Source organism: Leguminivora glycinivorella, chromosome 15 (assembly GCF_023078275.1).
Source record: "Leguminivora glycinivorella isolate SPB_JAAS2020 chromosome 15, LegGlyc_1.1, whole genome shotgun sequence".
In the NCBI taxonomy this organism is placed as follows: Eukaryota; Metazoa; Arthropoda; class Insecta; order Lepidoptera; family Tortricidae; genus Leguminivora; species Leguminivora glycinivorella.
The window spans coordinates 16,060,878-16,080,885 of NC_062985.1; the positions used below are offsets into that span (position 1 = coordinate 16,060,878).

At 37.7% G+C, this 20,008-nt stretch overlaps 2 protein-coding genes across 2 annotated transcripts in view; both read left to right on the forward strand.

Moving 5' to 3' along the window:
* Nucleotides 1-2,250, forward strand: part of LOC125233842 — a 278,250-nt gene extending 276,000 nt beyond the window's left edge. Inside the window, exon 5 of the mRNA XM_048139980.1 lies at nt 1,979-2,250. Within this exon, the coding sequence (XP_047995937.1) occupies nt 1,979-2,250 (272 nt within the window). The remainder of the gene's footprint in view (nt 1-1,978) is intronic.
* Nucleotides 2,226-7,605, forward strand: LOC125233837. The gene is made up of 4 exons (XM_048139971.1): nt 2,226-4,038; nt 4,504-4,645; nt 4,773-4,892; nt 5,172-7,605. The coding sequence occupies exons 1-4, from the start codon at nt 2,361-2,363 to the stop codon at nt 5,356-5,358; spliced, it is 2,127 nt and encodes a 708-aa protein (XP_047995928.1). The 5' UTR covers nt 2,226-2,360; the 3' UTR covers nt 5,359-7,605.
* Nucleotides 7,606-20,008: the final 12,403 nt, after the last annotated feature.

The window sequence follows — 20,008 nt, forward strand, 5'->3', positions numbered from 1 at the left end:
GTTTGACACAGAGAGAGCGCCCGAAAGTGTTAAAATATCTCCCGATAGCGATAAGTCGCTAGAAATGTTAGTAAAGCATTATCGTACAACATAAAAAAAAGGTTTTATAAATCATCATAATGCAATCTATTCATCCGCATGACGTCAATGCTAAAAAGTTGGCTCCAACGAGTAGACCGCAATCAAAAGCCTCTGCTTATTACGTCCGGACATTTTTCCAGTCTAGACTTTACTGACGAGCGACAATAGGGCTGATTAAAACTTGCAATTGTTGCCCGGTAATAGTGGTAACTTGCCCGTTCTTTGGCTAATGAAAAAATACGGTAGATTGCTACTTAGTATGCTTACAAGGCTGTAGGAAAATGTAGTGACACGGCAAAAGCAGCAATTAAAGGACATTTCTTAAAGCTCTATTATGATTTGTGAACGTCATCACAATGATAAGTATATGCGCGTATCGCTCACGGTATTTCACAAGTTTAGGCAAGTATAGGCGAAATCCGCATAGTTAAAATATACTTGTATCAATCAGGTGGACAAGCATATGATAGTAACGTTGGTGCGTCCATTTTGCTCTTTCTGTAAGTGTAAGACTTTCTGTAAGGCCTCCAGATCAAAATAAATGTTTTGTTGAATTCTTTCAATATCAGAGTATGTTCAAGTTTAAACTATCTACGTACTTCATCATCATTCTTGTTAAATCGAGGTTTAGCGTAAGTATTACACCTAAATCACGTGAAATACTACAGACTGAAATTCATCAAAAAGTATTTAAAAAATTGTACCCCTATGTAGTTATATTCAGTGATGAAATAAACATTGTCACAGTATTTTTATAGCCTGGTCATTGCATTATTTTCTCTTTTATCCCGTGGCGAGTAAGTAGTTACCTACACTCTCGAGAACAATACACTAACTAGACTGCGGCGCGATTGTGCGCCGGAAGAAAGGGCCTTTGTCCTCACGGAGAGATAGGACACACTCGAAATGTGAGGCACCTAAAAATGCAGGGAAAGTAGCGAGGATCTTGCTACAAACTACTCTGCATAGTTTTTGTAACTATGCAGGAATCACTTTCAAGTGCCGGCATATGATAAGTGAGGATAAATGAACATGACAAACAAATATCAGTAAATCTTTACATTATTATTTACACTGTTTGATATCTAAACCTTGGAATAGCTTATCAATATATACATTATCATAATCATACCTATCTATTGAAGATATGACATTAACTATATATAAGAATGACTCAATGTTGATATCAGTTAAAATGTGCTAAGTCACACGAAACCTAAAGAGTTTTGTAGTTTTATTACCAAGAAACACACTGTATTAAAGCCAGAGAATGTCACAGTATTCGGATACGAATCCTCCTATGACTGTGGAGTATCCTTTCAGTTTCAAGGCTTAATAAATCCCAGCTTTTTTAGCTTAACGTGCATTGAAAATGTCTCCTTTGTTGTGTGGAGCAAGGAACTCTCATTAGGGTATTTCCAGGTGCTTTTTAAATTACATTAGCTGCTACGAGTGAGTGAGACTAGCATTAACAAACTAACTTTGTAAAAAAACCCCTTTATTCCCCTGAATATGGATGAAGTCTGTAAGGCTTTCTGTTTCTTGACATTTTGCTATTTGTTGCATTTAGTAAATTGTACAAAAAGGGCGAATTGTAAGAACGTAATATTAAGAAAAATATATTTCACATTCCTTATTATCGGTTTGCTTCTCGAGAGCAATGGCACGGTGGCGTGCTCATTTAAATGATGGCACTTGAGACGAAACGACCTCAGACGGCGGTCGACCATTTGTGTCTGCCTTGTTATCGGCCCTAGTTTACCTGGGATGCCCTTAAGAGCTTTGAACGAGTGCCATTTGGTTTCGGGATTGCTATGTCCATATAAAATTATTAATATCCGAGTGCAAATGTATTAAAGTGATTACATTATATGAATGTTGTTTTCAATTGTTTCAGAATCAACATCCGAAGATCCTTCGTCATCGACGGACGGAGAGGAAGACGAATTTGGCGAATTCGATCCTTTTGCGACTGCACCATCTCTGCATTCTCCCGATAGCGGTCGCTCAGACCCGAGATACGCCAACGCACCGCGTAGGAACCCTAGTCCTTATTACTACGGCGACCTGTTCAAAACGCCTGCCCTCCGCCGCCGGCTCCGTCGGCCCCGACGGCGTCCACCACTTCTTCATCACGCGGCCCACGCTATAGAAAGTCCGCCAGCTTAGACGCCCCACACGTTGCCGCGCGTCCCAACTTGCCCAAGCGATTCTCTGTCGCAGAGGATGGCTTTCGTGAGCTAGAGCGGTCATCCTCTTCGTCGGGTGAGAGCGCGTGGATGCCGCCAAGGCGCCGTGGGCGTGACGCGGCCGGCTGCGCGTGCGCCGCGCCTGAAGATGTAGAGGAGCACCGACCTTCTCGTAGCGTCTTTTACGTGCCGGCGCCGCTGCCACGCTGGCCGCAAGAGATGACCACCCGCCAAATATACGAAACAGCCTTTGACTGTAAAATCGCACGTTCAGACGATGACTTGGACGATTTTGATCGCGTCAGCAACCACCCTGCACTTTTACAAGCTGAGGACAGGAAAGTTATATCTTCCGCATCGTCTGCCTTTGAAGCTGTAGAACGTGGTGAACCAGATTACAAAGGCCGCCGAAAAGTTACAATGAAAACTGATAGCGTCCGTCGATCAAAGATTCCTACTATCCGCCAGAAAAGAGAAAACGAAAGCAATGCGTCAGCGTTATCTGAAGAGCTTGAAAAAATACACATCGATGAGGAGGATCGCAATGCTTCCACTTCTCAATTACCACTACGTGGTTACACGCCCTCACCTCCGTCGACAGCTCCCCTGCCAACAAAATTTCAGCAGAAAGACGGCTCCGCCATGAATAGCATCAAAAGTGCCCCAAACTTGCCGCAGACGCAACCAGCTCATCCGCGGCTGAAGGACTTACGGTTACCTGTAAAATCATTGCGAGCACGTGAAATGCCAACGAGTAGCGACGCTAGCATGGTTGATTTAAAGGGCTCTGCGTCCACTGAACTCGACGCTGCGCACCGCTTAAGCGCTGGTCGTGAATCTCGTGACGCCGATGATGAGAGGGGGCAATCGAAGGACGGTATTTTTTTAGAGATTAAGGGCCGACCCACTTCCGATTCTGACACACCAGAAATGAATCGACACACAGGGCCAAAGGGGGTCGGTCCTATAATGGAATTCAAAGGTAGGCCCGGGGCTCCACGTCCGAGGCGCAAATACTCCAGCACCGAAAGTATGGCAACCAGCAGTAGCGGTGGAAGTATGGAATCCCTTCGGAGTAGCACTAGTGAGGACAGGAGCAGTAGTAGTTCAGAAAGCCGACGGTCGTCTTCTCTTAGTTCACATAGTTCAGATTCCGGCAATGTCCCTTTCACGAAATCACATCATATGCAGCTGTCGGGGTTTGGCCATCACAATAACAAACTTCATATTCTTAGTCCTATATCAGACAAGTCATCGCAAGAACCAGCATCTGAAACGTCTGATAATAACAGAAATAACAACTCACAAAAAGTATCTCCTGAGGACGTCGAAACTGGAAATACGATACAGACGACTGTTGAAATTGTAGCAAAGCCTAAAAGGCGTGCATTACAAAACCGGAATTTATTAAATCTTACATTCCGTCATTCAACAACAGCGGGTGACGCCGAAATTCAAGGATCTGATAGTGGTATATCAATTCACTCCCGAGAGGGTGTCGACTCAAGAAATACATTTATCAACTTTAAGAACAGCAATGCTGAGGAAGAGCGTAAAGATCCGGACCAAGATCTTTCAGATCTTCCATTCGATATGCCGAAGTTAAGAAGACGACGAGCAGAAGCCGAAGCAGATCTGAGATCCCTGCCGTTTGATATGCCCAAGTTACGTCGTAAATTGCGAGGACAATCGCTGCAGCTAAATAATGACTTTGGAAGTGTCATTTCAAATGCATCTTCCAGCCAAAGCGTCCAGGACTTAAATCTAGGTCAGTATTTTTTTACTCACAAAATTAATATTTCCTAAAAATTCCCAGTCGTACCGTAATTCAATAACGTCAGAAAGATTTACTTGTCAATCTTGCTACAAAGGCCCGAGGAGGGAGTGTCGGCCTGCATCCATCGCTACTATTAAGTAGCTCTGACTGCGGCCGCATTATGCCGATTAAGATGTATGACTTTAGATTGCTCCACACGAACTTCTCTAGCCACTGCTTTCCCAATATTTAATTTGCTTGAGTGCTTTTTGAGGGAACTTTTTCCTGTACACGCTGCGATCAATTTGTAGCTGTACATTTGAGTTAGAAGTTTGGGATTAAGGACCATCGCGTGTTACTTGACGTTAAACGAAATGGAGCATTTTGTTTGGTTAAGGGTACTTTTTGGGAAGATAATGTGACACTAAATCATAAGTTATCTTTTCTATATTACTGAATTTATTGTTTTAATTTCAGGTAACAAGCACAAAGAGAAATTGTCGTTGAACTTTGATAGTGGAAGTGGTTCCGGCAGCTCCAAGGGGTTGCACCTTAACCTGGGACCCATAGTTCCACCGAGAGATCTTGTCGACGCATCGCTACCGCTTGATAGACAAGGGTAAGCATACAAAATCTGTTCAAATATTATATTATTTCTCAAACTCAAGATTTATACTATCATTGAATTTGGTAATAATTATGTTTAGTATTTTCAAAAACTAAATTATATTTTTTATTGATTTCAGGTGGTATCACGGGACGCTGACGCGCGTCGAAGCAGAAAGTTTACTAAGGGATGCAGATGAGGGCGCTTTTCTAGTACGAAACAGCGAATCTGCGAAACACGACTATTCATTAAGCTTAAAGTAAGTTAAATCAAATCGTTTCTATTAGGTTTTGTTTGTAAAACTCATCATCATATCAGCCATTTATCGCCCACTGCTAGGCAAATACCTGTCATTGAGTCCGCCGTTTATCTCGGTCCCCAGACAATCTCCATTCTAAAAATATCTATTTTAATTTGTGCTTCCATCTCAAGATGCCATGCCTAATCAAAAACTTATTTCTTCTTTAGTTACTTCTACCACTAAAATACATACGTACTACTTCAATGAACTAATGAAATCATTGTTTTTTGTCCACAGGTCAACCCGTGGCTTCATGCACATGCGAATCTGTCGCAACACCGAAGGGTACACCTTGGGTGGCGCGGCCACGGCATTCCCTACCGTCCCTGCCCTGATGCGTCACTACGTCACCGCACAAAGACTGCCAGTCAGGGGCGCGGAGCACATGGCCTTATCCACACCCTTACCCGCTGTTCTACTATGAACACGTCTATTCGACGTTTGGGAAAAACCTGTGAAAGAACTTCGAGGGCAATCAAAAATGATTGAGGAGAAGTTACGCTGATTCGAATCAGAGAAGAAAGGATATTCATATTTAGTGTCCTTTACTTTTTGATCTGTAGCAGCACAACGCTATTTAATGTACTTTTAAGGTAAAAGGACTAAGTGAAAATTACCAAAGAATTAGATTGTAATTATGTATCATTTGCTAAGGAAATGCTTCATGTATTTAATTATTGGCCAGAATTGTGTAGTCTGCGCTATGAAAGAATTTCCGGTGGTTTCTTTGGTTGGACAAACTACAGATGTATTCTGTGAGTAACACTACTATTATGCTAGTCCCACATCGCGGCAACTTGTACAAAGAATATTATGATTATTTATTCACGTATTAATCAAACAACGTTTTCAATATGTTATTAAATATGTAACGAAATAGTTTACGCTATTCATCAGTTAAATTTAGCATGTGTTATTTAGCTAACGAACATGATAAACGATTGACGCAAAGAATGATAATTGATAACCTTACAATAGTCAAAATATGTTATGCTATAACCGTATTATTCGACAGCTATTTACGCAACTATACCGTATTCAACTATTTATTGATTCAGCGCTATAATAAGTGCAGTTATGTATATAATTATCGATATTTACTTATATTTTACTCAAGGCCTAAAGCTCTCAATAATTTTTATAATAACCATTTGTGAAACTCCATATGAATGGATGTATTCCATTTATTTCTGAACGAAAGCGCGTGTGTATTTGTTTTTCTTATAATATTGTACTTTCTTATACATATGAGAAGATCGATGTCGGTAGTAGATGGTACGTGTTGATAACAAGTTTCGCAATCTTGTTGAGATGATGTTAACCGGTAGAATTGGTGACTGCTAGTAGAAGCCAAAGTAGGCATAAAACTTAGTATTATTTCGTGTGCTTTTTAAATGGGCGTCTTAGCTTTTGGCTGCCTCAATGTTTATTCCAACAGTATGACTGATTCCTACATATAGATAGGGACTTGCGAATGCATTTCTTTGTGAAACAGAACTGTATTACTCGTAAGGATTTTATTTAATAGTAAGCTTTCGCCTGTGTAATTTAACGGCACTTAAATTCTGTATTTACTATAGAAAAGATTGCACATGTTATGTAACTTTCACATTGACTTATTTATATTTTTTGTTAAGTATTAGATGTAAGTAGAGTATGGCGAAAATGGGGCCCTTGAATGATTATGAACCCGACCACGGAAGGCCGTGAGCGACGGGTGAAACTTGGCGAATAGTATAGATTCAGTAGACGCCATGTTAAAAGTGATTTCTGTGATTTTGATACAAGAAAAGCCAAAAAATGTTGCATGTTTAGTTAAAGACATCTCTTAATATTTATTACTTAATTTAATTGTAACGTATCGTAACCTTTATTCAGTCGCTAACAAACCATTTGAAAAACGTAATTTTCAATTCACAGTTTTCTTTTATATTTTTTTTGCTACGAAACCGTGTGTGGGCTCTTTATGTGGTTAGTGACTGTCAAATTGATGAAAATCAAAACGATCTCATATTCTTCCTCTAATGCTTCAGTTACCTTAGACTTAATTTATTTAATTTGTACCTGATTTTGAAGTAATATACGTTGTTTGAAACTTAAATTACGTTTTTAACAGATTTATTTTGTTATAATGGTTTAATTTTAGCTATAGTGATAGTACTAATCGGTAGTTTTGTATGGGAACGAGCGAATTTGTATGTGAGACAGTTTTACACGATATGTACGTAAGCATTAAACCACCGCAGCGCAGCTTATGCAAGCGTGCAACTAATTTTAACTAAATAGATTTTACTCTTAGCTTTTAAGTACCTAAGCCTAGCATACCATGGGTCGGAAGCTATAACTTAGATGTTTTTCTTAGAAACGAACACTAAAAACTTACTTACCTTGCTATTAAAATAGAAAAATAAATAAGATTTCCTAGCTCCCCTCATGGTTATTGTTAGCTCTCAAATATTATGTAGTAAACGCATAATGGACGGTAGGATAGTGATATATTGTTAAATTCTAAATTTGAAAAATTTTGAAAACGTGTCAAATTTTTTTTTCAAAAATGAGGATGTAGGTCCGGATCAAAAGTTAGGTAAAAATTATAGCTTAACGTAGTTATAATCAATTGTAATTTTGAAAATGTAGTTTGAAATTGATGAAATAAATTCCTTAAAAAATATCTACTTTGTTTTATGAATTCATATATATTTAGGAATCCCTTTTCTATACAGGTTGTCTCAGAAGTACCACGTACTCGAAAACGGTAAATATTTTACTGAGGTCATGTTAGATTGGTTAGGTCTCCAGTGCCACCGTGGCGTGGTTCTTCTGGGACACCCTTGTATAGTAACATACTTACTTACTTTGTTGCACCGACTTAGTTTTGACGAAAAGGATATCAAGTAGCATTACATACTATAAGACACTGACAGGGTCAACACAGATCTGCGACAGTGTGACATATTCAGTGGATACTTAACTGTCTTCGTAACCCAACCACATCTCGGACACTGGCGATCAAATATATGAAAGAGACGCGTTCCTAGCACACATTCTAAGCTCGTGTAGGTGAACGATGCTTGTATGAGTGAGATATGGCAGGTCGACTGTTCGCTTTTTTGACAGGCGGTAACTGTGAGGTAACCAAGAGGGGGTGGGAGTCACTTTCAGCGGGGAGCGGGAGTGGCCATACTGTACGATAGCACTCTTTATTATACTGTGACCCAACTATGCTCGTGCAGGCATATTAGTGCTAGTGAAATTTATGGAAAGTAATTTAGGCAGACGCTAGTGAATATAATATCAGTGTGGACACTCTTAGCAACTCGTTGTAGGTATCCTCAGGCCAATTTAAAGGTACATCGCTATGAGAACGACGTTCAAAAATGATAGTGCGTCTCGCCCATGCCAATACATCTACAGGCAAGCACAAGCGAAATGCCCGAATCGCGATATCCAAACCACACCCTTCAGTTGTTGTCCTAATGAAAATGTAAGCTGGAATTGGTCGGTATACCGGGTGTCCCTATAACCAACGCCAAAATGAAAAGGGATGATAAACATCACATCATCAATCTTTTTTTTAAATAGCCTGTTTATGTGTCCCACTGCTGGGCAAAGGCCTCTCCCCGAGATTTCCACAGCTCCTGTTGTGCTATTTCTGGCCAATTGATAATAAAGGTGTCAAGGTCGTCTTACCATCTCCGGCTGGGCCACGCCCGCGCTTTACTCGCGGCATTCATAGCTATCAACTATACTGGCCTACCTATAAAATAAATATTATAGGACAGTCTTACACAGATTGACTGACCCCACGGTAAGCTCAAGAAGGCTTGTGTTGTGGGTACTCAGACAACGATATATATATAATACTAGCATTTTCCCGCGGCTTCGCCCGCGTACTAATCTAATCTTGTTTTCCATATAACATTTGGACCCCCATTTTACCCCCTTAGGAGGCGAATTTTGAAAAATCCTTTCTTAGTGCTCCTCTACACCTTATAAGGAACCTACGTGCCAAATTTGGAATCTCTAGGACCAGCGGTTTCGGCTGTGCGTTGATATGTCAGTCAGTCAGTTTCTTCTTTTATATATTTAGATACAAATACTTATATACATATAAAACATCCATGACTTAGGAACAAATATCTGTGCTCATCACATCACACAAATAAATGCCCTTACCGGGATTCGAACCCGGGACCGTGGCGTAGCAGGCAGGGTCACTACCGACTGCGCCAGACCGGTCGTCAAACCTATCCGGATGCATACGGCAGACGTGGCCCGCCTAGTAGCGGTCTTCTCCCTTTATCTATCATACTAAGCGAATTGTTTACCTTAATGAAAATACCATGGTTTTAGATACAATTTGGCGTTGGTTTTAGAGACACACTGTGGGTCTATGACGGGAAGTTAGTATCGTTATCGGATATCTTTATTTTAATCAAAATTCTCGAAATTGACTTACCCCGTTTAGTTCAGATATTCTCCGTCAATCATTTCCATATTTTAATGCTATTTCATTGAGATAATGTGGCGATAATACTATTGATTTGACATCGTTTCTAGTCACTAAACGCGAATTATATTAAGCTTACGATTTCAGTGTAGCGTTTACTTCATGACAATTAATTTTATTGATGATGTCAGTTGACAGTCAATATGGCAGCCTAGTGTCTCGGTGGCTAGTTAGTCAACATAGCGTTTTTCTGAAAAGGTTTAGTGTCGATATGGAATTTTGGGCAATTTGTAGTAAATTATTGTATATAATTTTTTTATGGACATAAAACTTACAATTTTGTAAGAGCGTGTATACTTTATAGGACTTTAGTATGGCCATATAATTTTATATGTTTATTATGCGCCATCTTTTGTAAACCTCTAACACTAAATGAAGCAATAGTGAACTGAGCATTCCTATACGTCCAGCGCCATCTCTGAAGGGGTGGCAAAAACACAAGGTGACGCTTAACTTCATACACCGTGCTTAGTCCCTACTTACAATGTTGTTTAATTTTAGTTTTGCCCAAAATATGTAGGTGGCGTTTTGACAAGGGCTGATTTTAGAACAAATGTTCGTTTGTTTTGTAGTTTACAAAATTTCAGCCACAGCTCATTACTTAATTACTTCAAACATGTCGACGTAGGTTTTTTCGTCTTTGGCATATTTTTGATAATTACGTTAATGGTAGGAAATGGTAATGGTATTATTACCACTGAAAATAGCAAACCTACCTTATTTATGCTACTATGTAGTGATTTCAAAGGGGTTTTCGATGTAACATCGAGTTGGTGACATTAAATTAGATCACAAAGTGTAGATTGGCGAAATACTGGACTTACAAATATGGTTTTTGGAGTTACCAAAGAGGTCTTTAGACAATACAACACTAAATAATTATTGGCAGTATTGGCACTATTTTAATAGTTACCTAAATATTTACTTAAATATTTACTTAACTTTTTTTAAGTAGTTACCTAAATATTTATTTAATCAATTATGTATTGTGTTGTTCTTTTTATTGAGAGGATTGAGAAGAGTTTCTCATAGACGTTGATAGTTTTCTTTTTTTCTCCATTAGTGAGCTGCCACTGGGAGTACCAAATATAAAAAATAATATCTGGGCGACCGAGCTTCGCTCGGTTCTATTTTAATATATCACGTCTTTAGATAAAAAAAAAACTCTTATAAATACAAAAACAAAAAAAAAGACAAAAAACAAAAACTTAATTTCTGGCCGGGATTCGAAACCCTGACACCTACGATCTATCTGCGTACATTAGACCGACCTCGTGCGACTGAGCTACGCGGAATCGATGCGCGCGCGGCGAAATTAAGGACCATATTTTACGTTTACAAATGCGAAAGAAAAACTCAAGAAAACTCGAAAATTCGCGTTTTCCGGGATCTAAGGCTACGCTAGATCGATTTTTCACCCCCGAAAACCCCCACAAAACAAATTTCAGCGAAATCGTTAGAGCGGTTTCCGAGATCGTCGGTATATATAAATAAATAAATAAATAAATAAATAAATAAATAAATAAATATACAAGAATTGCTCGTTTAATAGTATAAGATATGGTCATAAGTCTCTTTGTACACATTTTTGCACATATACCAAAAATATTACAAACTTTTATTGGGTTACAAATTGTATATTTTGCCAAGAGAGCGCTTTCTTTCTGATGTAGGTATGCGATGACAGTTCAGGTGCCGTAGCCGAATGGCATTTCTGTGACGCGAGACGAAAACGAAACGCCGCGAAAGGTAGTCTGGCTCTCTCGCGCCAATACGCAAGAGCAATAGAGATAGATACCTACGAGAGTTTCGTTTCGTGAGCGTTTGTGCCATTCGGGTACGTACCCAGTACAGTATGCAAAAATAGTTATAATGAAATTCCGCAACATGGCGCGTAGTCATATAATTCTGGTCAGGCTATAAATAACTTCTAGATCCCCGCTCCGGGTCATTCCTGGTGCAGAGGTTGTCCATCGCTTTTTGACTGATAGTTAGTTAAGTTAGTTAAGAATAGATTAGATAAGAATAGATTGGTGTTTTGCTCTGTGTACTTAATGTGTTACTTAATATCTAGGTTAAGTTAGGTTTAGTTTTTTTTTGACGTGTAATTTTTATTGTATAGGATGTTAATGTAATTAATAAAGACTTCACTTATTTAATTGGAATGTTGATAATGTTCAAATATTGTAAGTCACTCTTATAAATAAATATGTAAAGCTTGAACATGTCATGCACACTTAAAAGTCTTTGCTGCGGTGGCGTCGTTGATCGGGTCGCCACCTTCCCGAATAAAGGTTGAGGGAGGCGATGGCTGAGATACGCGTCATACTCGTGAACGGGTGCCATCTGTGAAGACCGGTCTGTTTAAGCTTACTGGGGCTGTTATAACTTAGTAACTTTAATTCTAATTTTTATTAAATTAGGACACTTTGTTCGGTTGTCGTTTGTTTCCTTTCTTTTAGTGAATATTTTAAATATATGATTTTGACTCATGGAGACCATATACATCTCTAAGGAGAATTAGATTAAGTAGATATACATTTTATTTTTAGTTGTGACATTTAGAGTCATTTGCACCTCTAAAGTAATTTTAGACTTTTTTTTGTATTTGTACTTTTTATATTAAAATTTAGTGTAGTTCTTGGTTGTAATTCGACATTTAGAGACCTTCTACATCTCTAATTAATTGTATAGAGTTAACTTTAGTTAGAACTTAGAATTAGTATATAATAGTATCAATTGTAATTTCAACTCAATTTTAAATATTTTTTTAAATACCTATGTACATGTGACGTTTAAAAGTGCCCCTGTGGCCTATTTGCTGAATAAATTATTTTGATTTATTTTTGATTTTTGTATATCAATATACATAGTGTGCTCAAATTGTGTTAGTACACAAAACAGGATAATGCACCTAACCCAAACCTAGTCAAATTTCCCTAGGGAAAATAGATAGATAGATAGAATACTCTTTATTGGCACACCTCAGCAAGAGATACAGAAAAAAGATACAGCGGAGACAAAACAAATGATTATAAATAGAGGCAGACAACAGGCGGTCTTATCGCTAAAGAGCTAAAATGTTTGTAAAATACAAAAATCTTTTTAATAAATACTTCTAGTTTACACTAACACTTTTTAATAGTCGAGACAAGGGTAAGTAAAAAAATAGATACCTAATATTCTGCAGTAAAACAACAATCCTTAAAATCCATTACAGAAACAAATGAAACTGTTACAATGGAAGTCCAATTTCTCCTCAAAAGGCTCACATCATTTGTAAATGCCATTTTGAGCTGGACCTTTTACGCTTGTGACCTCATTAGGGACTTTAGTGGGTCTTTTACGACAGCGTTTTAAAGGATACAAGGGTTCTAGTGTATTACAAAAGGCTTATGAAGTTGGATATCATTTTTTGCAATATCATGTTTGCGTAGTGTTGCCTAGAGCCTCAGTTTTTGTAGATGTATTATCTTCCTGTATTATTTAGGTACCTTAGATAGACTTGAAAATCAGATTTTATGCCGCCCTGTGCGTCGGCAGGATCTCCTTTACCTATAGGTACTTTATAGCTTTCTTCCGAGTATTCCTGAGATTCCTGAGAATCTGTTATTACTGGCGCCCATAGGCTTGTTTGTCACTTACATACCTATGTGGTTAGTATGATAAATATAAAGTACATTTAATTTGAGGTTGATTTTTATTTTCAAATGTAACTTATGCAACTCCTGATAATTAGTACCTACCGTACGATTCGACCGGCAACTCAGTCAACATAATCATCAGTGTAGGGCAAGATAAAATAGAACCTAACCATAAAATTTAAATTTTGAAATAAATCCCCGACATTGTTGACCGATTTGCATCAAACATGGCTAAGAACACTCTCGACTAATTCAGCTCTTAAACAAAAAAAACTAAATCTTAATCGGTTCATCCGTTCGGGAGCTACGATGCCACAGACAGACAAACAGACAGACAGACACTTATAATACCCCGTCGTTTTTGCGTCGGGGGTTAAAAAAGGAAACTATCAATGTCTATGAGAAACTCTTCTCAATCCTCTCAATAAAAAGAACAACACAATACATATTGAAATCAGTAATCATGTAGGTAACTAAATATAACTAATAACAAAGACGTAGTTTTAAAAATCGTCGGGGTTATAACAAACAAAGACAACTTTTTTATTTGACTTCGTGATAATGTACAATAAGTATGTTGGCCTAAATATCAGCCAACCGTGGGAACAAGCCCAAGTTTGTACTTCAGGGAAATAAATGCTGCTTAATAGCCAGGATTGCTGGCACTGCCTGGTACCCAGTGTTTTGAAGTCAAGCTTTAATGATCATCATTCATTGTGTCTTTTTTTAGAAACATGGAATAGCTGTCAGATGGTACATTGAAATATGCCGCTTGTTTTTAATTTTGATACGCATCTCATATAAAGTGTTAACACCTGGGTTAAGGCTAAGATCGTATTTATACGGTGCGCGGAATTCACGTGAGATTCTGATTAAATTGTAGACTGTTTCGTACAATTCAGTACACCAATCAAATAAATCAAATAAATCATGCCTAACACTGAGACAAGACTAGGTAATATTTGGAGGGAATCCTCGATGGTGAGACGTGTAAGTAGTTTCGCCTGCCCGCAGCTCAGTATTCGGCCTCGCATGCTCGGGAAACTTTTTTTTTTTTTATATACATACATACATACATACAATTACGCCTGTATCCCATGAAGGGGTAGACAGAGCACATGAAACTACTCAAGTAGTTTCTTTTATATATTTATTATAAATGGGCTTACTCTTGGCCACAGACTAGCCAAAGGAAAAGACGTGGCCTACGATGGAGTGAGCTCGCCCAGAAGATGCCTGTTCACTCTTGATTTGAAGGTTGTCGGGTTATATGAGCTCGGGAATACTGTCACTGTCAGGGACGCTCCGGGTCTTCGGTCCTACATGGAGCTCGGATTTCGGCCTTCACTGGTTTTCGAAGCTCCGCGTAATACCCGAAGTAAAATACGAGTAAACTTTGTTGTCATTCCATATTTAATTCAATTAATATTTATAATCAACAGCAATAAAAAATATTTATTTTATAGGAAAACTAGATTTTGCCCGCGGCTTCGTTCGCGTTAGAAAGAGACAAAAAGTAGCCTTCACTCTCCATCCCTTCAACTATCTCCACTTAAAAAATCACGTTAATTCGTCGCTCCGTTTTGCCGTGAAAGACGGACAAACAAACATACACACACACTTTCCTTCCCATTTATAATATTAGTATGGATTAAAAACAAGATTAATCTACAAACGATTTTTTTTTGTTTCGTTACGGTTTTCTTTTATCTGATACTAATTGTTTTTCGGCGAAATACTTCTTAAGACCCAATTTTTCTTCCATTAATTGATAATTGGGGTCGGACACTAAATGACGAATTACTTTTGAACCTACTGTTACGGCAGGTAATAAACAGCCCATTTCTTGTTGTTTATCAAAATCCTCGTAAAAAAAGAAACTTTTTTTATTGAAACATAATTAAACTATGTACATATTTTTGGTCACTACAAGAAGTTTCGTACAATCTGCGGGCCTAGCTGGCCCCGTAGCCGATTGGCATTTCTGCGACGCGAAACGAAATCGAAACGCCGCAGAAAGGTAGTCTGGCTCTATCGCGCCAATACGCAAGAGCGATAGGGATAGATAGCTACGAAAGAAATATTATCGTGAGCGTTTCGTGAGCGTTTATGCCATTCGGCTACGTACCCAGGCCTACCTGCTAGCCGATTGGCATTTCTGCGACGCGAAACGAAATCGCAACGCCGCAGAAAGGTAGTCTGGCTCTATCGCGCCAGAGCGATAGAGATAGATCGTGAGAGATATTATAGTGAGCGTTTCGTGAGCGTTTGTGCATTCGGCTACACACTAAGTGACAATCGTTGACGCTACGTGACGATCAAACCGCAGTCTGGTTGTCACGCCACTACCACAGCCACTATATACGTAAGAGTTATAGAGAAAACTTCCTACCATCAGGGTTAGCACATGATTGCCGCGAGTATGTCGCCTTATTGTCGTCGCGAGATAAACTACCCGTCCTTATATCATTAATACTGTTAGAAGAAGACGCGTGATCTATCGCGGCGACATACTCTCACGGCAATCATGTGCCAGGCCTACATATTATACTCGTAGTTGAGCATTTCTTTTTTTGGCATTTTTTTATTTTGATTTTTTTAGGGAATTTTATGTCAATTCTACTCAGAATCACGAGTACTTTCAATCTCACTGGGAGACAAAAAGTGTCCCAGAATTTCCATACATTTTTGTTACTTTCCTCTTTTGTTATCCCACACAATATGTACGGAAAATGGTAACAAAATAAGAAAAAATCGTATGGGACAATTTTTTTAACTACTAGGATTGAAAAAGCTAGTGATTCTGACTAGAAATAACATAATTTTTTTCAAAAATATCACATTTCAAAAAAGTGGCAAAAAAAAATGCTCAGTTACGAAGCGTAATCATTTACGTGGTATGACGTTGGTTAGGTACCTACTGCATATTACGCTGAATGATTGATTGATCTCTAATTTCAATCAACACTTAGGGTCGAGCATGAAATCCGTATTATCCCTCGTCAAAATCTTAGTGGCTTTGTTGCGACAGTCAAGTTGTCACAGTGATGTGTAAGTCCTGTTAGCCACAACCCGTTGCCATGACGACAAAAAACCACTCTCAAATGTTTCTCTTCTTTGTTTATACCAAGAATATTATATACCATGGATTTTGCGTGCCGACCAATGAGTTGAAGCCAGGTTCATTCACCTTTACTCCTATGTTCTATCTCTTTCCGACACTGTGATGTATTGCCAGATTAGTTACTAAAAAAAACGTATAAAACATTCTTCAATCAAATTGACTTACTTTTCTTTGTATTATACGAAAAAAAACTCAATCAAAAACCTTATTTCTCCGGTATTTACCTCCTGCGTACTATGGGAACACTAATAATAAAAAAATATGCCCGATATGTCAGAATTGTCAAAAGTCATTCACCGATTCAGATATTTATTTTGTGAAATAAACGTTTTTCGACGATTTACTTAAGTTCTGCGCTATGTATTGCATAGTGAACCATTGTGGAAGTAAATGGAAACCGAAATCCGACGTAAAATTTCACAAGTAAGTACTTATTTTACCAAAATGTTCATAAACCTCGCTGGCAATAAATTTTCTGCTATTTTGCTTGTAATCTTGGTTAGTTCTTATCATTATATTGTTTTCATTGTCTCAAATTATATCAAAATTCCCACGAATAGGTTTAGAACGATAAATATGACCTTTAAAGAAAAATAATGCTATGTGTGGTTTTACGACTAGGGTGACCAATCTTTTTTCTTGCATGGTATTTACTCTTATTGAATGGAGCTAAATCTATCAACTTGGTACGGTTTCTATGTTCATAGTTCATATCACAGTATAATAATACCAACTTTATTGTTTATGTCTTTACAATTAACATGAATAATATTAAACTTTTCAGTGTTCCAAAAGATGAAGGAAGGAGGCAGCGTTGGCTGTCGATTGTACCGATAAAAGGAAATGTTTCAGAGCGTTCGACAATTTGCAGATTTGCACTTTAAGCCTGAAGATTATGACACAGAAAGAAATTTTAAAAATCGGTCCAGTAACGACGGAGATATCGTGGCATAAACATTAAATTGAGATACATATATATATATATACATGCGAAGAGAATTGAAATACGTACGAATTGAGAACCACCTTCCTTGAGATTTGGGGCGGCGCTTAAAAATAAAGATACTGTTTTAAAACGTCCTAGTATTTCATTATTTCCCCATTGACAAATACTTCCCTTATATTTTTGTGGCTATTCCCACTAGTTACCACCAAGTTTTTACCTGTCCTAACTACTGGGATTTTCCCCACATTGTTAATTACCACACCGGGGGTTGATAGCTACTGGGATTAGTTTTCCCAGTAGTTACTACCAAAATATTATTGTGATAGTTTAAAGTGACTGAAACATTTTTTAATAAATACAGGTGTCAGTAAAAGAAAAGTTATATTTTAAGCCTCGTGTTGCAACACTCACCACGCTCTTATTCTGGAACGGTTCTGAAAAAATCCCAGTAGTTTACCACTGGTAAAAACTGTACCGTATTTTGTGGCGTAAGGCAAAGTAACTGCAGAGTGGTATAGAAATGGACCTTATTGGCGGTTGACAAATTAGTAAGGTGCATTAGAGTAATTCCGAATGACAGAAATGTTCAGATAATTCCGAAAGGGGAATCTTGATATGACGGAAATAATGGTGATTTCTATGCGACTTTCCTAATTAGACGACTTTCGGAATTGCCCTAATGTACCTTACTTTTTGAGTTTGTGAGGATGGATGTTCACTTTCGTGATAAAACGATTGATCGGATTTGAATTTAATAAGTTACAAAATTAATCAGTCGTATAAACGTAATACGTCAAATTCCGCGGGATATCCCTAATGTATGCTTAATCATGGACACCCTAAAGAAAGAGATGCAAGACCGGCGTGACGTAATTCAAGGTCAAATTTTCTGGCTTCAACGTAATGTTCGGCACGCAATATCCATGGTATATAATATTCTTGGTTTATACAGAGTGGGGCCTGTAACAAAGGCGAAGAATTGAACTGTAGGCTATTCTCCTTATACTGATCAACATTTGTTCGGCGACTTTTAAAAATTATGAAGTCTTTAAATTTTTAAATTTTCATACAAAATAAATATTAGCTTCAATGTACGCCATTATTGTTGTCATTGACGTTGTCTGTCACACTTTAGACTTAACAGAATTCGCAATACATTACCTCTTAGAAAAAACTTTCAAGGGTGATAAAAATCAAAATACAAGTTATTTTTAAAAGTCGCCGAACAAATGTTGATCAGTATAAGGAGAATAGCCTAGAGTTCAATTCTTCGCCTTTGTTACAGGCCCCACTCTGTATATCACATTGGACATCCTTTGAATCGAGCGATTTTTTTATACTACATCGGTGGCAAACAAGCATACGGTCCGCCTGATGGAAAGCGGTCACCGTAACCTATAGACGCCTGCAACTCAAGGAGTGTCACGAGCGCGTTGCCAACCCATTCGATTTAAACCACAGCAAGCTGTCAACTTAATTATATTATTTATTCGCAACCATGGGAACAAATCAAATTATTTTAACAAATATTTTGATTTGTTTTTTTTTTAAGTAGTCACACTAAGTAATATATGAATTCACATCTTATTTCGATTTTTATATTATTTATTATTGATTTACAATGAGACATAAAATAGTAGAAAATAACTGTCTCATCTTTGACGTCGAATGCTTGAAGATTGCAATAATTTTATATGTTAAAAAAAAAACGAAATAGTTTGTATGGTCCAAAGTAGTAGTTAAATTTTATTCTACTTATAGGCAGGATCGCGCTTACAAGGCATCTATTTGAACGCCTATTATCACTTATATATTATACATTACATAAAAAGGTTAAAATTTAATAGAAAAAGGTATATCATTATATTCTAACACCGGGAACATTTTTCGTTACTTACGTATCAAAAAATATACATTGACTATTTTATTACTTCGTAAGGACTGAGCATACGTGTCAGCACGTATGATAGTCAAGAATGCAGTCTATGCGAATCGTGCGTTTCGTGATGCAAACTTATCAACCAATCAAGCTGCAGAAATGCGAAAATTATACAGTGTAGCCAACATAGTTATTTAAGGGTGATTCTCCGAGACCCTAATTTTCAATGTCCGGAGGCTTATTTCATTGAAAACTTTAGTTTAAAATCCTGGTTTTTTTTCAGAGATACTTTATATCTCTAGTCGACTGGGACATCGATTAGCTTTAGTATAAGGTCATTGTAATTTTTTATATTAAAAAAATATATCCGTTATTCTTACTACTCTGTCGTGTCCGTTCTCCATTTTTCTCTAAACATGTGATGATAACTTCAATTCAGTCATCTTAACGAATATTTTGATTGAGTACATGGATACATTATTAGTTACTACATTACTAAAATTTAACAAGTATTTTTTTATCTATAATTTTGTATTTAAAATTTAGGAAATAAGAGATGTCCGCGACAAAATTCTTATTTCTCTGGTGCGGGCTTTATTCGCCTGTATCGTAAACGTATTGAAGATTGTAGACAAACTTCCCCCGCGGGGAATAATCAGTCGCGTTCGGAACGTGGTACGAGGTGGAAGTTTCGGCTGTTGCACGTGGCTCCGGAATTACGAAGGTAAATATCTTATTCCTCTGTCCGTGGTTCAGGTATCATTCTTATTACTCTGTTCGGTTTTTTGGGATTTGTGTAACTTTTAAAAATGTACTTTTTTGCTTAATTAATTGCTTTACGTACTATCTATTCATATTATTAACGACAGCCGCGTTGTACATACACATTATGAATCATTGGTTTTTTTTCGATAATTTCTTATTCCTTTGTCCCTTATTCCTATGGATTTTGGACAATGGAATAAGAATTT

What these genes read in the sequence shown, in the direction of transcription:
- LOC125233837 (XM_048139971.1), top strand. Translation starts at nt 2,361, where the DNA reads ATGCCGCCAAGGCGCCGTGGGCGTGACGCGGCCGGCTGCGCGTGCGCC. An exon ending in CGTCCAGGACTTAAATCTAG is followed by an intron (nt 4,039 to 4,503) that starts GTCAGTATTTTT and finishes TTTTAATTTCAG; the next exon opens with GTAACAAGCACAAAGAGAAA. An exon ending in CTACCGCTTGATAGACAAGG is followed by an intron (nt 4,646 to 4,772) that starts GTAAGCATACAA and finishes TATTGATTTCAG; the next exon opens with GTGGTATCACGGGACGCTGA.